Genomic DNA, 19341 nt, shown 5'->3' on the forward strand with positions numbered 1-19341 from the left:
GTATCGATAATTTCGAATCCAGCTTCCCTCCCGAGTTCTTTTAATCTCGAGGTTCTCTTAGCTTTCCGATTATTGAACTCCTATAAAGCAAGCGCATTAGCCGCTTCGATGTTTGGCTGACTCGATAAAGGGAAATATTATTGCGTGGAGAACACGATACCAGACGTACCGTCTACGATGTAATAACCTGCAGCTTTCGTCCCCCAACCTTTGATCTCGCTCGGCCCCGACGAATCACGTTCCATCCTGATAAAATACGTTGTCGCCTCGTTAAGTACACGGACTTTCACGATCTGGACATAAATTGAGATCTCTCTGTCCTAATGGACGGAGGGTGGTCGACAATGAAAATTTCTACCCTTATGTTACGGATTACATTGGTGAAATATGTAATACTAGCTAGACAAAATTTACAACCACGTGTTAATCGGTTTTTAGTTTACTTTGGGGTCCTACAATTGGTTACAATAAACCTCAGGAAGTTTTAAGCCTCTTATTCTTAATGTTAGCTGTGTCTCAATTTTAATATATTATTATTAAATGCAAATGAGCATGGAAAAGAGTAAAGTAGACAATTACGATATACAAGGTGACCCAAATTTAAGGTGCAAAACTTTGTCAGTACTTACAAAGATTCGTATCTTAAATCTGAAACACCCTGTATATTGGAATTAATATAGTGTACACTAATTCTTCATAACTAATATTGATCTATATCGAAAAATTTAAGAGGAGTAAGACACTCCTCATCTATGGAAATGCTGGACAATTAGAATAATTATTAAAATATGGTATACAGTAGTTGTTTATAGCTAATATCTACCTATATTGAAAAAGGTAAGAAGAATAAGACACTCCAGGCCTGTGGAAACACTAGTAATCATCGATTAGTATTCGATCGATTTTCCGACGAATACCTCCAGCATTTTCCAGGGTGTTATTCGTTAATGTCGCGGTTGAAACAGGAGAATAGCGGGACCTTAGTGGAAGAACTTATGCTCCTGTTCTTCGCAGCCCGCAATGCGTAAATCTTGACGGAATACGCGCGGAAATGGTGAAACTTCCAAGACACGGGCACACATTCAAGACTCGAATGCAACTATGGAATTACGGCTGTAATTAGCTTCGAGACATTCAAACCAACGACAAACGAGTGAGAAACGCCCCTAAGGAAAGTTCTCAGATATTCTTCTAACAGCGACACATCTTGGATATTATCGAACTAAGAAAACCGACTCTATCTACGGCTATAGGTAGAATTAACATAATCTAATACTTTCTATTCGCATATAGGGAATTTCAAAATAGGTAGTTAACTATATACATGTATATATGGAGGCATAAAAATAATGGAAAATGACAGCATGGGTATTTTGTTCCTTTGACCTTATTTCAGAGAGATAATTTTCTGTTTCAATCATCTTCGAGGTAGTATAATTATTATTACTAATTAATTACACACTATTACGTGTGATTTGATGAACTGTTTGCGAACAAATTCATAATGAATTAGGTATGATGTATTTATTGATTGCACATAACAGAATAAATTTGATTACATTAATCCAATTTATAACGAGAATTATTGAAATTCAAAGTGACTTGTAGCTCTGAAATCAGGTCAGGAGGACAAATGTTTGTACAGCTTTTTCATTATACTTACGCTTTTAATTTGTCTCTGAAATATATCATCTAAAAAATTATTCTGAAAGAACTAAGTGTATCAAATAATTCCATGTTATACTAAATACAGGGTGACTCATGTAACTGTATCAGATGAATTTTCTTGTAAACTATTTACTGTATAAGAAAATGTTTCAAGCGAAAGTTGTTTGGTATCGAGATTATGCTCCTCTCGATATCAAACAACTTTCGTTTGAAATATTTTTTTACATAATAAATAATTTACAAGAAAATTCAATTGATATAGATGAGTGATTCACCCTGTATAACAACGACCTTATAACGAAGGAAATATAGTATATTTTATACATACACCTCCACACTTTGAAACACCCTATATACCAACATCTCTCTTACTTACTTTAATTTCAGAAACTCAACCAAACACAATTTACATTTCCCTAAATTTTCTCACCTGTATCAAACAATTCCTCCATTATTTCACCCCCACAATTCTATCAAAAGAATTCCAGCACCATACAATATTCACTATTTAAACCCATAATTACATATCCTTCGACGAAACTGTCTCGATCCCTATCAGCTCAGAATTACCCTGACCCAGATGCAGATCAATGAACACATAAGTTAGTACTATCTCGATCCAGATGTAGGTCACCAGACAACGAATATGTTAATTCCGATGCAGCGAGCCCCGTGGGAAGCAGTGCTCTAAACAATTCTCCAAACGATTCGTTTTTCATTGACACGGTCCCGTTTCGCAGCGATATCGATTAATCGTCGCCGCAAACGCGGAGCGTACAGTTGCCGGATGACCAAGAAGATTGAATTGCAAATCCATCTTGGATCAGCGTGGTGCACGCTGCGCGAGCTAGTCGATGAGCCGTAACTTTTGGGGCACCGGTTACGTTTGAGAGATTAGGTGACAAGCCAAGGCGCAGCGTGGCTTCTTCCCGGGAAATGGGATCGGTTTAAAACCAGCCACGTAACGTCTGTTTGTTCAAATTTTCGACGGGGATGGGGGGCAGCCCGCCCACGCTCCTCCGTTTTCAAGCGACGCCCGCCTCGCGATCGGTCCAATATTTCACGACACGGGCCGTTACACCGACGTACACTGGAATTACAAGTGTACACAGCCCATTGCGAAGAGGATGCACGTCGATGCCACGAATCATTCGGCGAACGTAAAACGTTTGCAATTTAATCCTTTCGCCAGCTGTTTTCTTACGCGAGGGATGGGACCTGCTCGCGGTGTGTTTGGTGATAATCGAAGGAACGATTGAGGAGAGAAAATTTGAAGGTATAAATCAGTTGCAGATAAAAACTGGAGTAGATAAAGTACGTACGCTGGCGGGCAGAAGTTTAGAACCACTGTCTGCCTGACTAAAGAGTATCAGCAAGAGACCATCACTTTAGTGTCATCTTCTGATTTTGATGAATCATGGTACACGAGTAGTACATCGAGAAAAATTAGACACACATATTTTTTTAGCTGCTGATATTCATGTGTAAGGGGTGAAAATCACCCTCAAAGTTGGTTAAAAAATACATTTGCGTAAGGATCTCGAATTTTGTTTACGTCATCTTATTACTTGTAGAAAACTACACATTTTGTATATTTACCATTTTTTTCTAGCTATATTAGTTTTCGAGATATTTACAAAAATGTATTTTTCACCCCAACTTGAGGGGTAGTTCTTACTCCAGAAACATAAATATCAACAGCTGAAAAAATATATGTATCTAACATTTTTCGATGCTTTACTCGTATTACAAGTTTCATAAAAATTGAAATATGAAATTAAAGTGATGTCCCTTGTAAGCAACAAACTTGAAAAGTAGAAGAGATTTATCACTTTTGTTAACCCAGTTGAATAAATCGATGCTACAGTATCAAAATTACCATATCAATAATATAACAAACATTTAAAACCCTTTATAGTGATTCTACTCGAAAATGACTAAAGTCAACTGCAGTTGTTTTCATGAATAACGAAATAATTAAAAGCTCGCTAATATTTTCGCGGTGCTTTCGAACGTTTCAAGCGAAAGAATGGAACTCGACTGACAGAAATCGATAGGTATGTGTAACGAAATGAATTCTGACAACCGTTCGGTCACGGAGCTGATTATCGACAGCCACGGAATAACTCGACACGGCAAATATAATTCATGTCCCTGTTTGCATGCCCAGTAATTTATTATCGGTTAGAAGCGCGGAGCATTCGTAACGGAATACGTGCGTTATTATTTATGACACTCGCGATGCCCTCCAAAACACACGGCATGCATTCACTCGAGGAAGTTGCCGAAGGAATACGCTTAGTCCCGAGAATTTCAGGAAACTTGCAGCTATGCGTCTCGAACACGATTAAAACTTAACCGCCTAATAATCCTTGCAGCGTAGAAGGGAAAACGTCCGAGTACAATTTCGAGAAAGGGAGATATGTTATTCGACTAGCAGGTCTCCGACTCAAAGGTCAATAATTTTATATTCTGAAGAGAACACAGTAAGGAAAATAGAAATGCCCAGAAGAGAGATCATGATAAGGACTTTTTACGATTTTTCGTCGATAAGATGCTTCTTCTTATACGTACTCGTAAGAAGGCGAAGATAAGAGTTTTCTGATTTTGAATATCAAGAAATAGAAATTCTTTTTGGAACTTTTGGAAGTTATGGCGATAGAAGTATTAAGAAGCAAAACCAATATTAGAAAATTTTTAATAAAAAATATGAAATAATGAATTTCCTATAGAAGATTCTTCCTATAGAATTCGAAGGATTTTTCCTTACAGCCCAAATCGACAAGATTTCAAAATAGATACCTAAAAGAGCATTTAACCTAGTGAAAATATTCCTTTACGTTACTAACATCTTTCCTTAAAAAATTACAGTTATCATTTCGAAATATACACGAGTCTCCGCGTAAATATTGGAACATCTACTCTCAACTATCCTCGAATAGAAGCGAGATCGCGCAGAACCGCCTTGTTGAATAAACATTGAAATATTGAAACGTCCCTTCTTAACAGTCTTCGGCTGCAAAAAATTCACAAGGACTCGTCTTTTTATGGCTCTCAAAAGCAGAAGACCCCAGCGATTCGTTTCTGTCTTAGACTGGGTCTCCCGCACAGTGGATTCCAATCGGGCGGAAGCGTCGATAGCGAGGACTCGAGTCGCGGGTTCGCACGGGCCGTTCTCCCTCGCGTTCGACGGAGAGGACGAAAAGAATGCAAACGCGAGAGAGCAGAAAGGCACCGACTCTAATTGATATAACCAGATAAGAGGTCGAGGCTCGTCCTGGGGAGAGACGAGAACGCGGCTAGAATTCGAAGGGCCCGAGGGCATCGTGCGAGAGAGGGACAGGGCGAAACGGCGGAATGGGAAGAGGAGGGAAGCATTCTCGCGGAATTCCCCCTTTGTCCGAGCCGAAATACCATCGGCAGCCGCAAAGAAAAGACGGGCCGGTTGGACGAGCCTAGACTGTCAACCGACAGGTTTTTTTTTCCTTTTCTTTCACGTCTGACGGATTCATTATGTAATTCGCGTAATGGGACTTCGCCACGACCCTCTCTGTCCCTCAAGACGTCTTGGAATTCAATTGTTTCAAAGTCGCGGAAACTCGGGGACGAGGGGGCGGGCACGAGGAAGGACGAGAGAGCTTGGAGGAACGTTTCCCCTCCTGCACGGCATCCCCCTTCATTTTCTATGTGCACGCGTGTCCTCTACCAGCCGCGGCTCGAATTGCCGCGAGAGAATCCACAGCTACGGGTCGACGGCAGGATAACGAATGCTAACTCGACGAGATAATAACGCCTCTGCGACTTCTCTGATCGACTAATCAATTTGGTTGTTGTTTTGCTTTTCTCTAGGCGAGAGCCATTGCAGAAATGCTCGATTATACTTTTTATGATTTTTATTCTTGATTGCAGTGTGATAAACTTGTGCAGGGTGCTCGACAACAGGTGTCAGAAATTTTAAGGGAGATTCTATGTATCAAAATAGAACCAAAATAGAGAATGGAAAAATTGCGTTTAATGATTTGTTTTGGAGTTATTAATTGCTGAGAAAATGCGTGAAATGTGTCTGACTTGGGGCTTATTCTACTGCCAACGTGTACTGGCTAGATCAGACACAGAAATCAGTAGAATAAGTTCCATGTCAGACGTAATAAAGTCAGTAGAATAAACCCCAAGTCAAGAATAGTAAAATTAGTAAAATAAGTCTCGAGTCAGACATAGTAAAGCCAGTAGAATAACTCCCAAATCAAGCATAGCAAAATCAGTAGAATAACTCCCAAGTCATACATAACACAATCAGTAGAATGAATCCCAAGTCAGACACATTTCACGTGATTTTTAAGCCTTTTCTCAACAATTAATAACTCTGAAATGAGTTCTCAAACACATTTTTATTAATTTTCATTCTATATTGCCCTGCAGAATAACCCTTTAAAATATCTATCATCTGTTGTCGAACACTCTGTATACAAGTACCTCTATTGACTCAAAAAACATACTTCCTAGACTATTCCAAAGAAAAGAACAAAGTTACCATCATATTTGTAAAAGACATATTAGTACACAAAAATAACTAAAATTATTTTCCTTCCATTTTTATCATTTTCTACAACCTTCCGCTCCCTGTCTACTCATTTTTTAATCCCAGTTTTGTTCTGAAGATCCTTTTGCTTTAAAATACCACCAGAAAATTCACAATACCGAGGACGCCTGTAGTTCAATACAAAAAGAGAAATACCAACCCTTATTCGTATGAGCCTCGTGGAGCCAATGACCTTGGATAAATTAGGAATTGCTACTCAAGCTCGAGAGTAAGATAAACGATCGGTGAAAGGAGATGCCTCGGCCACCCTTCGTGAATTTCTTTGCGAATTAATATTTGCGCTCTCAGCGACGCTGGTAGAAGCGAAATCCATGACGGGACACAGGACAGGCAGAGGGTGGAGCAGGACAAATAACGAACGTGGTCGGAGACAAATGGAGTACTATGGCTCTACCCCCGAACTAACCCAAGGAACACGACACCCCTACAGAAACCTGTGGTGTAGCCTGTTAAAAAGGAGAAAAAAATATTTCCGCAACGTCGTCTTCCAGCCTGGCATGTACTCCGTCTGAAAATACGAGGGTATGTGTACACGTCTGAATATTGGACGCCTCAGGGAAGAATGCAAACAATTGAGAGAACAAGACAACCCTCGATTTTAAAATTTTTCAAGTCCTGCCACCATAGCCCTTCAAATTGTTTATTAAAACTATTTTCTGCTTTCTATGTAACGCGAAATATCCTCGTAACCTAAGCTCTCAGATCGAGAATGCAAAATTAACCCCATGTCAGGGTAGGTAACTTGAGAGTTACAAACGTAGCCATAACACTGTATTTTTTAAGTTTGTTTGGCTAGCACACAGTGTCTCATGAACTACAGTACTTCGTCCAAACATTTTATGAAAATGTTAGTAACCTGTCTTTTGTTTTTGCAAGGAACCATTTGTAAATTGCAAATTCATTTTTCATCCGTCGATTCTTATGTTTGCATAAGGTTTGTAGATAAATTCTAGAAAATTCTAATAAACTTTCAAATTTTTAAATAAAATTAATTAACTTTTAGGGAAAATCAAAACTGTACATATGTATATAAGTTTGTTAACGCCAATTTTAATCAAAAGTATCAATTTTAATATTGTTCCTTCCTGAACACACATTAAATATAATGTACTCATTTCATGTAATTTCTAACCACTCTAACGCAATTCAAAAGTTCATAAATATTATTGTATATTAAATAATATAGTAGATAAATGTACTGAAAAAATTGCAAATTCAAATAGCAATCATCACTGACTACTATAGTGCGCAACTTTGGAGAAAAGCAGTAACTATAGAATAACGTGAAATTGACTTTTTGCATTTTTGAATAATTTTCAACATTCTGCGTCTTGTTTTAATGCAAAATAGGAATAAAATACTTTTAGTAGATACTGCATTTTCCCATAATTGGGCAATATAGCAGTAAACATTGATTTATATGTAAACACTAATATCTATCAAACATTAAATACTTCATATAATTTTATTTCCATTTAAAAAAATGTATCATAAAGAAAAAATCAGATTATAGAGTTAAAGGGATCTCTACACATGTCCAATTTTTAAAAATTCACAGTATTCAACTTTTATCCCACTTCCTACATTTGTAACTATAAACAAAATAAAGTAAAATAAAATAAAATAACAAATAATGTGGTAAAACAGAAGCAACCAATTAAAATAATCTCCGGTGGCACGTTTAATGTCAAGTACTATACAAGTACGTATTAACCCTTGGGAAAGAGATTAAATAATCTCGTTGGCGTCCTAACCGAATGCAAACCACGGGAACGAACAATTAACTGAGCTTTAGGTGCGCTCTAACGATAACGCTGAAAGGCCGCGTGCTCTGTGCTTAATGAACATTGTTTCAAATAGTAACTCCATCACGTCCTGCAAACTTTTCTCTATATATTAAACGAGAAAGACATTTTACCAAAATGCCAGTAGTATTCGAAATCGATGTAACTTCCCTGGACCCTTCTGGGAGCCACCGATCGAAATTTCACGAACAGAAGAGGAAGAAACAAATAAAGAGAAGAGGGTGGTGTATTTTACTAGAATGGCAATCTTGGGGCGCAAGACAAGAGCAGACAAAACGAAACGAGATGCTAACGGAGGAAACGAAGGTTAAAGAGTGGTCCACGGTGTAGAGGTAGAGTAGAACGAAATTGTCGAAAGGTCAAGCCACGGATGTCCGGAGGGAATGCAACGAGATTGGGTAACGACGATGAGAGAGACAGTAGAGGGGAAAATAGCGAAGAAATACGGCGCTCCTTTGTTTTGTCTTTGACACAGCCCTTTCCACGGCCACCTTTCGCTTCAACTCGCCCGTACGAATCCATTCAGCTGTGAGGGATGCGACTGACATCTGGAATTGTTATATCTCGACGGCTCGAATGTCGTTCGTAGTTCATCGATTCTCGACGAAACGAATATAGTAAATTGATTGTCTGACTATGCTAAAACTTATCGATAAGGTTTTCAATAATGTTTCTAAGTAAATGAAATTTTAGTACTTAATTCTCTATAATCAGATTTTTTCTTTCCTTGTGAAAATAAAGTAATAGGACAAGTAATAAGGAACAGTAATCAGCAAGTATAAGTCAATGATTATATTATAGTTATTAAATATTTTTACCTTTTGATTTGCTGAGAATTTGGAGGTTCAACACGTTCCATCCATATTGACTTTCTTTTCTTTTCAAATTTTGCAACTTTGAATATCTGAAAATTTGAAAATATTGAAAATTGTGAATCTAAAACTTTAAACATAATACTGGGTACTTGAAATTTTGAATTTTTTGAATTTTAAATTGAAACTTCAAAAATCAAGAAATAGAATTTTCATATACTAATTTGCATGTGATGAGCATATCCTAATATAAAACTACAATTCTATTTTCCAATACTTATTCATTTTCGAACTCATTGATTGCTTTTCTATCTGCCAAAATAAACGCGAGTTCGATTAAGTAAGATGTGAGTGACGTGCTAAGTAACTTTGCCTAAAGCGACTTTAAAAGTTCACAGAATTTCATCGAGCGACGCTCAAGCCGTTGTAGCTAATGCATTTTGATTAAAAATTGACGTTCGTTGAAAGTTTGACGGGGATAAACGAATTCGAAGCTCTGAATAATTCATGACGTACCCAAGAACTGGTTTTAAAGTCTAAACTGGCAATTCAAAAGTCATAACAGCGTTTCCGCGCCATTTTCTTACTTAGACGTTTGGTTAGACTAACGCAACGATATTGCAAATTACCAAGATGTATAGGTAGCCTAGAATAGATTTCAGAAATTATACTCACCAATAAAAACAGAGATAGAGGAGATGCCTATACAATAGTTCTGTAGTAAATTTCAAGATCTTCACGTGAATTAATGAAAAAAATGCGCCGCGCCAAAAATCAGCTTCAAAACCATAAAAACTTCCAGTAGCTTCCTCTCTAACGATGTCACTAACGCTGCACTTACCGCGCAATGATGGCGGAAGTCACGTGACACTACTGAATTCCAATTTATGAAGTATCATAATTATATATAATCTCAGAAAATTTCCTTTGAACTCCTCAATAAATAAATAAACTTCAATAATCTTAAATTAAATTTTCAGAAACACAAACTCGACTTATCTTATATTTTCATATGAATCAAGTACTTGATTCAAATACGCAATTGACCGGAAGTCCCTTCAAACTTTCGAAACGCCATTAGACACGATGGTCGTGTGCGCGCGTCGTCTTCCTCGTTCGTCTTGCGTTGATATAACTGATTCAAGTCGTTTTAATAGTTTCTCAATGTAATCTCGTCTTTTATCGTTTACTTGTGTTTCAAGTAGTGCATTTACGTGATTTTGACAGCTGACATTGCATCGTTATCGAAAAAAAGTGTTTATTAACATCGTCGGGGTATTTGAACGCCTGCGTTCGTTAATGCGTCACCTTGAGAAGATTAGCAAGCGATTCTGTAACAATGACGGTTAACAATTTTCTATTTCTTGTCTTCGTGGGGAATACTGATTTTCTACAGAAACTTCTCACGACATCGAGTTTGGTAAGTTACCTTCATTTTTCATAAAAATTTTCTGTACGATATACATTACATTGAAATCGAATTCATGAAAAATGCCATGTATTAATTCGCGGGAAAACTGGTTCTGCCATATTGAATGTAACTCGCCAAAAAATCTTTCACTTATTACTATAGAATATTATTTGGGAATCACGTTCATGAATGATTAAATTACAGAAGATATTTGTTATCTGTGATTATAAAGCAAAACGAAATAAGTCACCTTTTCAAAAAATTAGAATGTATATCTTAATAGAGATCATATATAAAATTATTACTTTTAACCAAGAAGGATTATATTTTAAAGGAACTTTTTAGTAGAAAACAGTAATTCAAAACTTCAAACAACAATGTTTCAAAAATAAAAATATGAGGCTTATTCTGTTTTGCTTAGAATCACAGAAATATAATTGTAAAGGAGGGAAGGGAGATAATGAAACAAATTAATGAAGTATTATTTACATTTGCTACTTGTTTTCCGCTTATAAATCATATATAAATAAAAGGCTCAATCTGACTATTTACACACTACAATAAAAAATGTTGTCAGAATATTGAATACAATGAGCGAAAGAGCATTTCTCTCGACGCGATCTCACCCCGCGAACATATAACGACCAGCGTTAACAGGGATGAGAATTTAAAAAATATTTAGATAACCGACGATGTTCCAATGACTTCGGGCAGTAATCATATTCGTTGGTCGAGAGCTTACGCGTTCAATCTGCGAGCTATTTAATACAAATACAATATATACACGTATGACTGGATTATGATTGCGTAGATTGTAACATTTTTTCCAGCTCTCGTAAAAGCTGCGCTATGTGCTTTATTAAAGTAACGCCAGACATTGTGCCTGGTCGTAATGTTCGACTATAACACTGTTTGTACAAATTGGCAAACGTTTCAGACCTAAAATATATAAATGAATTAAAATATTAGAAATAATATTATTTATGATGTATATGCAGTAATATGAAGTAGTACGTACTCTTTCTTGTTGCTATTATTGTTTTTAGTGACGAATAATTTAGTGAGAGATCTTAAGATAAATTGCAGTCTTTGTTCAAGTAATGTGACCAAAGTTTCTTCGTCTTCCAACAATTTTTGCTCATCCGTCCCTTTTCCTTCTGTGTTTTGTGGTTCTACTTTATCATTCGTGGCATTTATATTTTCTTTCTTTTGTTTCTGAGAATGAATCCTATCACACAATATATCTATTATAGGTCTACACTGTAGTATCAGGTCCAGACCATTCTGATATGCTTTTAATTTTCCATTAAAGGTTGTTGCGCCTGAAATAAAGTTCAGTTTACGAGCATGTAGATCAAGCGAAAATCAATGAAACATTTTAAGGAAAAGGTACTTACAACGCGCTTGGTGTTCGGTTAAAGCAACTCTTTCCATTTGAACCGTTAGAAATTCCGCAGTCTGTTCTAAAGCTAGCAACAACTTCGCGGCCTTATCGTAATACAACCTGCACAATTGCAAGCTTGTTTTCTTTTTAATATTGTCCGTATCTGATTCGAATTCTCTATACACCCGATGATACAAAGACGCTAATCGATGCTGAATAATTGCTGCACGGAACTGATAGACAGGCTGCCGAGGTCCTGGTGTTTCGGTATCACAGTGTTTGAGAGCTTTTTGCAAAATGTCAACAACCTCTCGTTCCAATTCTCCTTCAGTCTGAAACCAAAACAATAATGTAAAATTCGTTGTTTATCGAGAAAAGAGAAAACGAAAAAAAATACACATACTTTAGATCCAGTCGTAGGATAATCTTGTAGCAACGTTGCCATAGTAAATAAAGTAGTAGATAAATCCCATGTAACAGTATCCCAAATGGCAGGATTCGACTTTCTAGAACCCAACACTTGCAAAGCTTTCTGATAACTTGCGAGTGCTTTATTGTGAAAATGACGTTCTTGAGAGTGCTGTTTCGAGTGTATGTGCGCACAAAGTCGCATAAGTCGTCCTGTATTTGAGTGTAAACGTGCTAAATTCGCTTCGTCGTGGACAGATTCAAAGGCTTTTACTCCCGCTTCTAAATGATTTAATGAACGTGTAAGTAACGCTGTTACTGCTGGCGAAGATCCAGATGCCTCCTCTGTAGAATTTTCTTCTTGAAAACGTACTAGAAAAATAATAGGACGTTCATTGAATCTGCATATACAATTATTGAAAAATAAAATACAAAAGACGCACTTACTTCCAGCTTGATTCATATACAGAACACCTAGTTCATTGTGGATATTTCCTAATCGCCTTAGAAGATTATTTCTTTCCGCGTCAAATGGTTCTAACGACAGGGCTTTCTCATAACACATGTAGGACGCTACTAAAGTAGCTTCTAAGCTTTGTAAATGTTGTGGCAGTAATTCGGCACCGTCTAAAGCAAGAAATAAATTATTATCTTCAGTATCATAACTCTTTGTTGTTTTATACTTATTTAGAAACGTACTTGTGTCTAAATCTTCCACTTTACATATTTCTTCAACAATCTTCTCCTCAATCATAGTTTTTGTTTCATAATCTTTTCTATGTTTCTCTACGTTACACCAATCTTGCACGGCCATAAAACAACAATCTCCCGCGCGGCCCAACAAATAACTGACCGATTTATCATTTCTTATACCGCAAAAAATCTCTAGTATGTTCTGACAACGTAATACTGCTAACATGTATCTGAGTGAAGCTCCATAATTCTTATTAGCATATTCATGTTCGGCAAGAACCGCAAAAATTAGTGAAGCTTTTTCATACAATAGTGTCTTCAAATGCGCGTTCCAACTAATGTTATCACTTTTTTTGGGAGCCTGCCACGTGGGCAGAGTATTTGCTTTATATTTGCACAGTAAAGCTTTCGGTTCAATTTCACTAGATTCCTCTTTCAAGACTATCTTTTCTGACTTTCTATTTTTCTTCTGTTTTAATTTCTTTTTATGACTCGGACTACTGTTTACAGAACCTCCTGATTCGGTTTCGTTTTTCTCTTCTTTCAAACTAGTGTAAGGCATTGGAATAGCTTGAAAAGGTTTTGCCATAGTTGGATGTGTCTCTTCGTAGTGCTGTTTCTCCTTTTCTTTTTTCTTTTCTTCTGCTTCCATTTGCCTTTCTTCTGGACTGTCCTCAGTCGGAAAATACTTTAAACATTCGAGACCTTGGTAAACATGTTCCAAAGCAGTTAAGCACCTTTCTTCAATTGTACCCGCAATAGGTGGTGGCTTATATTTAGGTTCTTCGCGTTCAGTATGTTCCTTAACTAAAAATTAAGAAATATTCTTTAATAAACCTTATTTGTCTTTAGAATTTATTTTGCCAATGCGTTCTACGTCTAACTTACTATTAGCCAAAGTCAAGGACTTTATTGCAGATTCTTCAATTTCTTCTTCCTCATCTTTCTCATTTTCATGATGCATACTTGATTCACTTTGAGTATCTTCTTCATCACTCTGATCGGAAAGTCCTGGACTAACAGGGTCTGTATCCGATGGGATATAAAGATCAGAGAGCATAAAATGTGCTGAGGTTACAATTTGCGGGTATTTTTCTTTTGTCAGTAATTGTATGCAATTCTTCAGCAGCATTCTAATGGTTCCCTGTTGCCGATGGTAATCGGAAGAGTACTTCATATTGCGAGCTACTCTGTATAATAACATAGCAACAGGTACTGTAAATGGATTCTGACCTTTTTCATCTGACACATCATGACACAATGACGTCAAGTCATACAATTTTACTACATCGTCATCTTTGCCTATTGAGCAGACAAAAAGAAATTAATTACTAAATCTATTAAACTAAATTAGAAATTTTACCATTTCCATATTTGACAAGCTTACCTTTAAATAACCAATAAGTGTGCCCAGCCTTTGTTGCATTGTTTTTTAGAAAGCTTAAAATATTTTGTGCAACATCTCTAATAACTTTTGGACTAAATTTAGAATGATCTAAATTAGGAAGATCCTCTGTTTTTATTAATTCATATTTCTGTACAATACCATCCAAATGATAACACATTACCACTTCAGGCACATTACACATTAAGTTATCCAACCAATAATCTATCCCAGTTAAAACATTGATGGGTTTCGTCATATCTCTCAATCTCAGACTTATACATGGATGTGTTTGCCCCCCAAATATTGGCATGTCTGTACCAATAAGCATATGAATATTTTCAAAAGTCCATACAATGTTTCTTGCAAAATTATGATTATGATTTGGATCTGGTACTTTTTCCTCCTGAGAAGGTTCTGGTAAACATGGTTCTAATGTTTTCACAGGTAACTGTGGTTTTGCATGTTGTTCGTCCTCATCTGCCACTACTATCGAGTGATATAAAAACTTGGATACCAAGTTTCTCTGTTGCAAAGCATTTCTATTGTTTGTTTTGTGGAACAAACATTTTTCTTTATCCCCTAGATTCTGAAAAATATGTTCGTAAAAGAACTTTTTCAACCACTCCCAGTCACTTTCTGCTTGTCTCAGCAAATATTTATGAATATCAAAATCATCTAATAGCAGAGTGTTCTCAATTCTGTGAACCATCATTGATATTACACCATGATTATAAGGTAATTTCAGTAGTTTCTTTATGTTTTCTGCATCTGACACAACATCAACTTCTCCCACACAATCGGGAAACATATGAGCCATGCGAAAACTAGAAAAACCTGAGTTCTGAGACCAAACACTTTGTAAACCATAACTGTCTGCAGAACTGCTGAGCCAGTTACTTGGTGGAAGATTCAAGTCTGTATTACACTGTAGTTGGGCATAGGTTGCCGGTGTTTGAACCACTGAATATTTTACAACTGCTGTAGATTTAACTGGTTTCTTGGGTGAATTGGGAGACATGGCCACAGTCACTGGTTCAGACTAAAATTAAAAAAGGTCCAAAATGTATCAGATTTAAACTTTGTTATGTTCCATAACTGTATTCATCATAAATAAATCCATTAACAAGGTAGTTGCTTTGTTCCTAAATACTGGCACTAATATGTGCTTCAGTTTTCTTATTTTTTTTTTTTTTTTTTTTTTTTGCATAGCAAAGGAAAACTATCAATAAACTAATAGTGCCAATATAAAATGTACAACGTCACTGATCACAGGAAACATTACTTACTCTATCAACTTTAGCATCCGGACTTTTTGACATTTTTAATTTCGGATGATGTCTCTCGCGTCTTTCGAAGTTAGTTACTCTGTTCCAAAATTTCTAGAATGAACCAGAATGTCTCAAGAACTCAACAACTTAACTGCCCGTACGAATAACGTATAACCACTGATTATATGGAGGGAGAATGCAACGATTCACAAAACAGTTTCCTGTCTTATTGATTGCACTCTGCCTTATCTGTTAAGCAAACGTCGTCATTTTTTAGCGCCTCTATCTTCTTCCAATTACAAATTTATAGCTACACAAGGCACATACAGTACTAATCCTATTTTTGCATCAATAAGACACAGTATTTTCTCATACACTTTGTAAATAACGATGCAACGAAGTACCTAGGAAGAGCACAACAAGATAAGTGAGACCAAGGATATCTCTTAAACGCAATGTCTAACATTATCAACGATTGTATTTCTTTCATAATGAAGACTAAGAAACTAATTTTAAGAAAAGGTCAAGGTAAAGAAACGCTGGAAACATAAACATATTACGCATATAATAATAAATATCAAACAGCGACAGGAAAGCCTAACAAAACGCAACATCTCGCTAACAAAGTGACCATCATCGCAATACGTGCCACATAGTGGCACTTATACTCAAGAGTTTATAATCACGAGGAAACGAAGCCCGCGAAAATCATCGCGGCTGAAGTCGAGAGCGTCGCATGTCGTAGTTACGAGGAGCCAAAGCATCGGGTCAACACGAAAAGGTTAGCAGCAAACGCGAGCAAAGACGGCCGTTTATCCCTGTCGCTGAATGGATTCGGAAACCTCAGAAAAACCTGACGTCACTGGTACCGCGTCCATATATAAGGTAACGATTCCACCCTTCGAACCCAGTCGGTTAACAGCGGTAACACGGCCCGAGGAACCATCGACAGACTCGAAAATGGTAGTAAATTTCAAGGTGTTCAAGAAATGCTCACCTAATGGCAAGATCGCGCTGTACCTAGGTAAACGGGACTACATCGATTACTTATCAGGAATCGAACCAGTGGACGGCGTGATACTTCTGGACCAGGACTACATCGAGACAGGCAGAAAGATCTGGGGCCAACTGGTCTGCAGCTTCCGTTATGGCAGAGAAGAGGACGAAGTTATGGGCTTGAATTTCCAAAAAGACCTCTACCTAGTCTCCGAGCAGCTGCACCCTATAACTCAGAAACGAGAGGAGACTCTCACCAGACTCCAAGAACGATTACTAAAGAAGCTAGGACCCAACGCCATTCCATTCACCTTCAAGTTCCCCCAAACAGCCCCATCCAGCGTGACCTTGCAACCCGGGGAAGACGAAACTGGCGAACCCTGCGGCGTTAGCTATTACGTGAAGATCTACTCAGGCGATGTGGAGACGGACATCACCCACAAGAGGAGCACAGTGACGATGGGCATCAGGAAGATCCAGTACGCGCCGACGAAGCAGGGTCGCCAGCCGTGCACCGTGGTTCGCAAGGACTTCCTGCTGAGCCCAGGTGACCTGGAGCTCGAGGTGACCCTGGACAAGCAGCTGTACCACCACGGGGAGAGGATAGCCGTGAACGTGTGCGTGAGGAACAACAGCAACAAGGTGGTGAAGAAGATGAAGGCTCTGGTGCAGCAGGGCATCGACGTGGTGATCTTCCAAAATGGCCAGTTCAGGACGGTGATCGACGCCGTCGAGACGCAGGACGGTTGTCCTATCAATCCTGGCTCGAACCTGCAGAAGGTGATGTACCTGAAGCCCAGTTTAGAGAACAACAAGCATCGCCGTGGCATCGCGCTGGACGGGAGGCTGAAGAGGGAGGAGGGCGAGCTGGCGTCCAGCACTCTGCTCACATCGCCAGACGTCCGCGACTCTTTTGGTATCGTCGTGTCCTACGCCGTCAAGGTGAAGCTGTACCTCGGCGCGCTCAGCGGCGAGCTGTCCGCGGAGCTGCCGTTCATCCTGATGCGACCGAAGCCCGCCGATCGGATCAGAGTGGTGAACGCGAACAACGTGGAGGTGGAGGACGTCGAGACGGAGAAGCAGCCCAAGCAGGCGAGCAGCTAGAGAGGCTGGCGCAGGTGACGCGAGCGGAGCCACGCTTGGCTCGCGTTCAACTCCGCCGACAGGATTCGCGTCTAGCGTATCGAGATGCTCTGCTGTGCCTGTAGTATTCTGGGAAAGTACAGTGTTACCTCGATATACGCTCGCTGACGAGTTTTTATAGCATAGGACACGTTTCTAAGATTATGTTGTGTTTATGGTAGCTTACTTTGCGTTTTGTCAGAGGTATGAGTGAAGTACACGCAGGAAGAACTATTTCGCTGTAAATGATTTCAAGATAAGGTAAATACAGTTATGACCGTATAACGAGGGAATATTGTAATACGTTCGAGGCTTCCATTAATTTTCTGGTAATCGAACGAGTAATCTATGAATATAACGACGTTACGCTCTTGTTTGTGGGCTGAACGATTTCGTATTTGCGGATGGAATTGACGATAGAACTACTAGTGGTTATTATGAAGGGTGGACCGTGCAAGTAGGACGAGATATTGCGTTTTTTTGGTTAATGTTAAAAGAACCTGGTGGAGAAGTTAAGGGTTTCTGGACTGAAAATAATTCTTCTTAAATTATTCGATTCTTTTTCCTTACCATTTTTTCTTCAATCGTAATTAAAAGGGATATAAGTAGTTCTAGTTGCGTGGTCCATCCTTGTCTGTTTCTACTATTCCATGAAAATATTATCACCTGTCTTATTTACACGTGTAATCTAAATTTCATTCTATCTTTGAAATATCATTTGGTACTATTAAATTATAGTTTGGACTCCATGGTGACATAGGATAAATTCTTGAATTCCATATGACACAGGATACCCAAGTCCTTTCTAATAGTATGATGTTAGGTTTACTATAATTTAATTTCTAAATTCTCCTAACTGCTTTAGTAGTTCTAATGTTAATTATTAATTGGATCAATTACATTTTGTAGAAGCAATAAAAGTACATATCGTGCAGGAATGCGTTCCCTCAAGGATTCGAGAAGTCCAGTGGTATCGATTGCCGTTCGAAACTAGCGAAAGCGAATCGTCTAATGCAACTGGAACGCGTTCCTTCAAACGATATATGCAAATGATGTGTAAGCATCGCTGCAATTTTAAAATATATTCCATAGTATTGGAAACGATGGTGTATCGTTCGAATTAAATACATGTATGCATGCAAACTGTTATACAAGTTAGCCTTTTCCTCCCTTTTTCTACAATTTATTATTAGAACTATACAGGTACATTGTAAAAACGTAACAAGTGTTTTTCAGTTTTATTTTCAATCAATGGATGCTTGGATTCTATATTTTTTTTACGATTAAACCAGTTTCTAGTTTTGCGGCACTGTTGATAAGTTCCAACAGAAGAAACAAAGAATAATATTATCGAAGTGATTGTACGCTGTTAATATCTTGCGACCGCGATTAATCAACGGTGTTGGACAGATAACGCGCGGAAAACCGCAAACGTATCTCCAAGCGCGACGACAAATTGCACGAATACGTAGTCAGCACATCAATTTATCTTCCTATTTTCTGGAACCCTTTGGACCCTCCTCAACATGGAAGGTACTCGTTCAACAAGTAGACATACACCGCGCGTGGGACGAAAAATTAACCCAAGGAAATCTAAAGAGGGTCGCAAAGTGTCCACAGACCTTTAAATAACTTAGTTCTCTTTTATAAGAACTTGTAGGCGCCTCTGATAATTTCCTATTTCAACAGAAAATAATACATTCACGTCAGCGAGTAATCTTCTAAGTAACTGTAAGCTGTAAATAAACAGATTAGAATTTCGCATTTATTTTCTTTTGAAATTAGGT

At 38.0% G+C, this 19341-nt stretch overlaps 2 protein-coding genes across 4 annotated transcripts; one reads left to right on the plus strand and one right to left on the minus strand.

The window, feature by feature from the left end:
* Positions 1-10770: 10770 nt before the first annotated feature.
* LOC143183675 (erythroid differentiation-related factor 1) lies at positions 10771-15577 on the minus strand. 3 transcript variants are annotated; one of them, XM_076385342.1, is made up of 9 exons: positions 15455-15577; positions 14169-15207; positions 13670-14083; positions 12788-13588; positions 12536-12715; positions 12084-12460; positions 11694-12012; positions 11315-11618; positions 10771-11235 (listed from the first exon to the last, which is right to left on the minus strand). In XM_076385342.1, the coding sequence occupies exons 1-9, from the start codon at positions 15485-15487 to the stop codon at positions 11094-11096; spliced, it is 3609 nt and encodes a 1202-aa protein (XP_076241457.1). In that variant the 5' UTR covers positions 15488-15577; the 3' UTR covers positions 10771-11093. The 3 variants fall into 3 exon arrangements, with proteins under 3 accessions (XP_076241457.1, XP_076241454.1, XP_076241456.1); XM_076385339.1 differs by having other exon boundaries at positions 12084-12715; XM_076385341.1 differs by having other exon boundaries at positions 12536-13588.
* A 763-nt stretch (positions 15578-16340) lies between these two features.
* Positions 16341-18697, plus strand: Arr1 (arrestin 1). Its single transcript, XM_076385058.1, has one exon. It carries the CDS (start codon positions 16397-16399, stop codon positions 17534-17536), a length of 1140 nt encoding a protein of 379 aa, XP_076241173.1. The 5' UTR covers positions 16341-16396; the 3' UTR covers positions 17537-18697.
* The last annotated feature ends 644 nt before the right edge of the window (positions 18698-19341 follow it).

Source organism: Calliopsis andreniformis, chromosome 9, assembly GCF_051401765.1.
Source record: "Calliopsis andreniformis isolate RMS-2024a chromosome 9, iyCalAndr_principal, whole genome shotgun sequence".
NCBI classification, from domain to species: Eukaryota; Metazoa; Arthropoda; class Insecta; order Hymenoptera; family Andrenidae; genus Calliopsis; species Calliopsis andreniformis.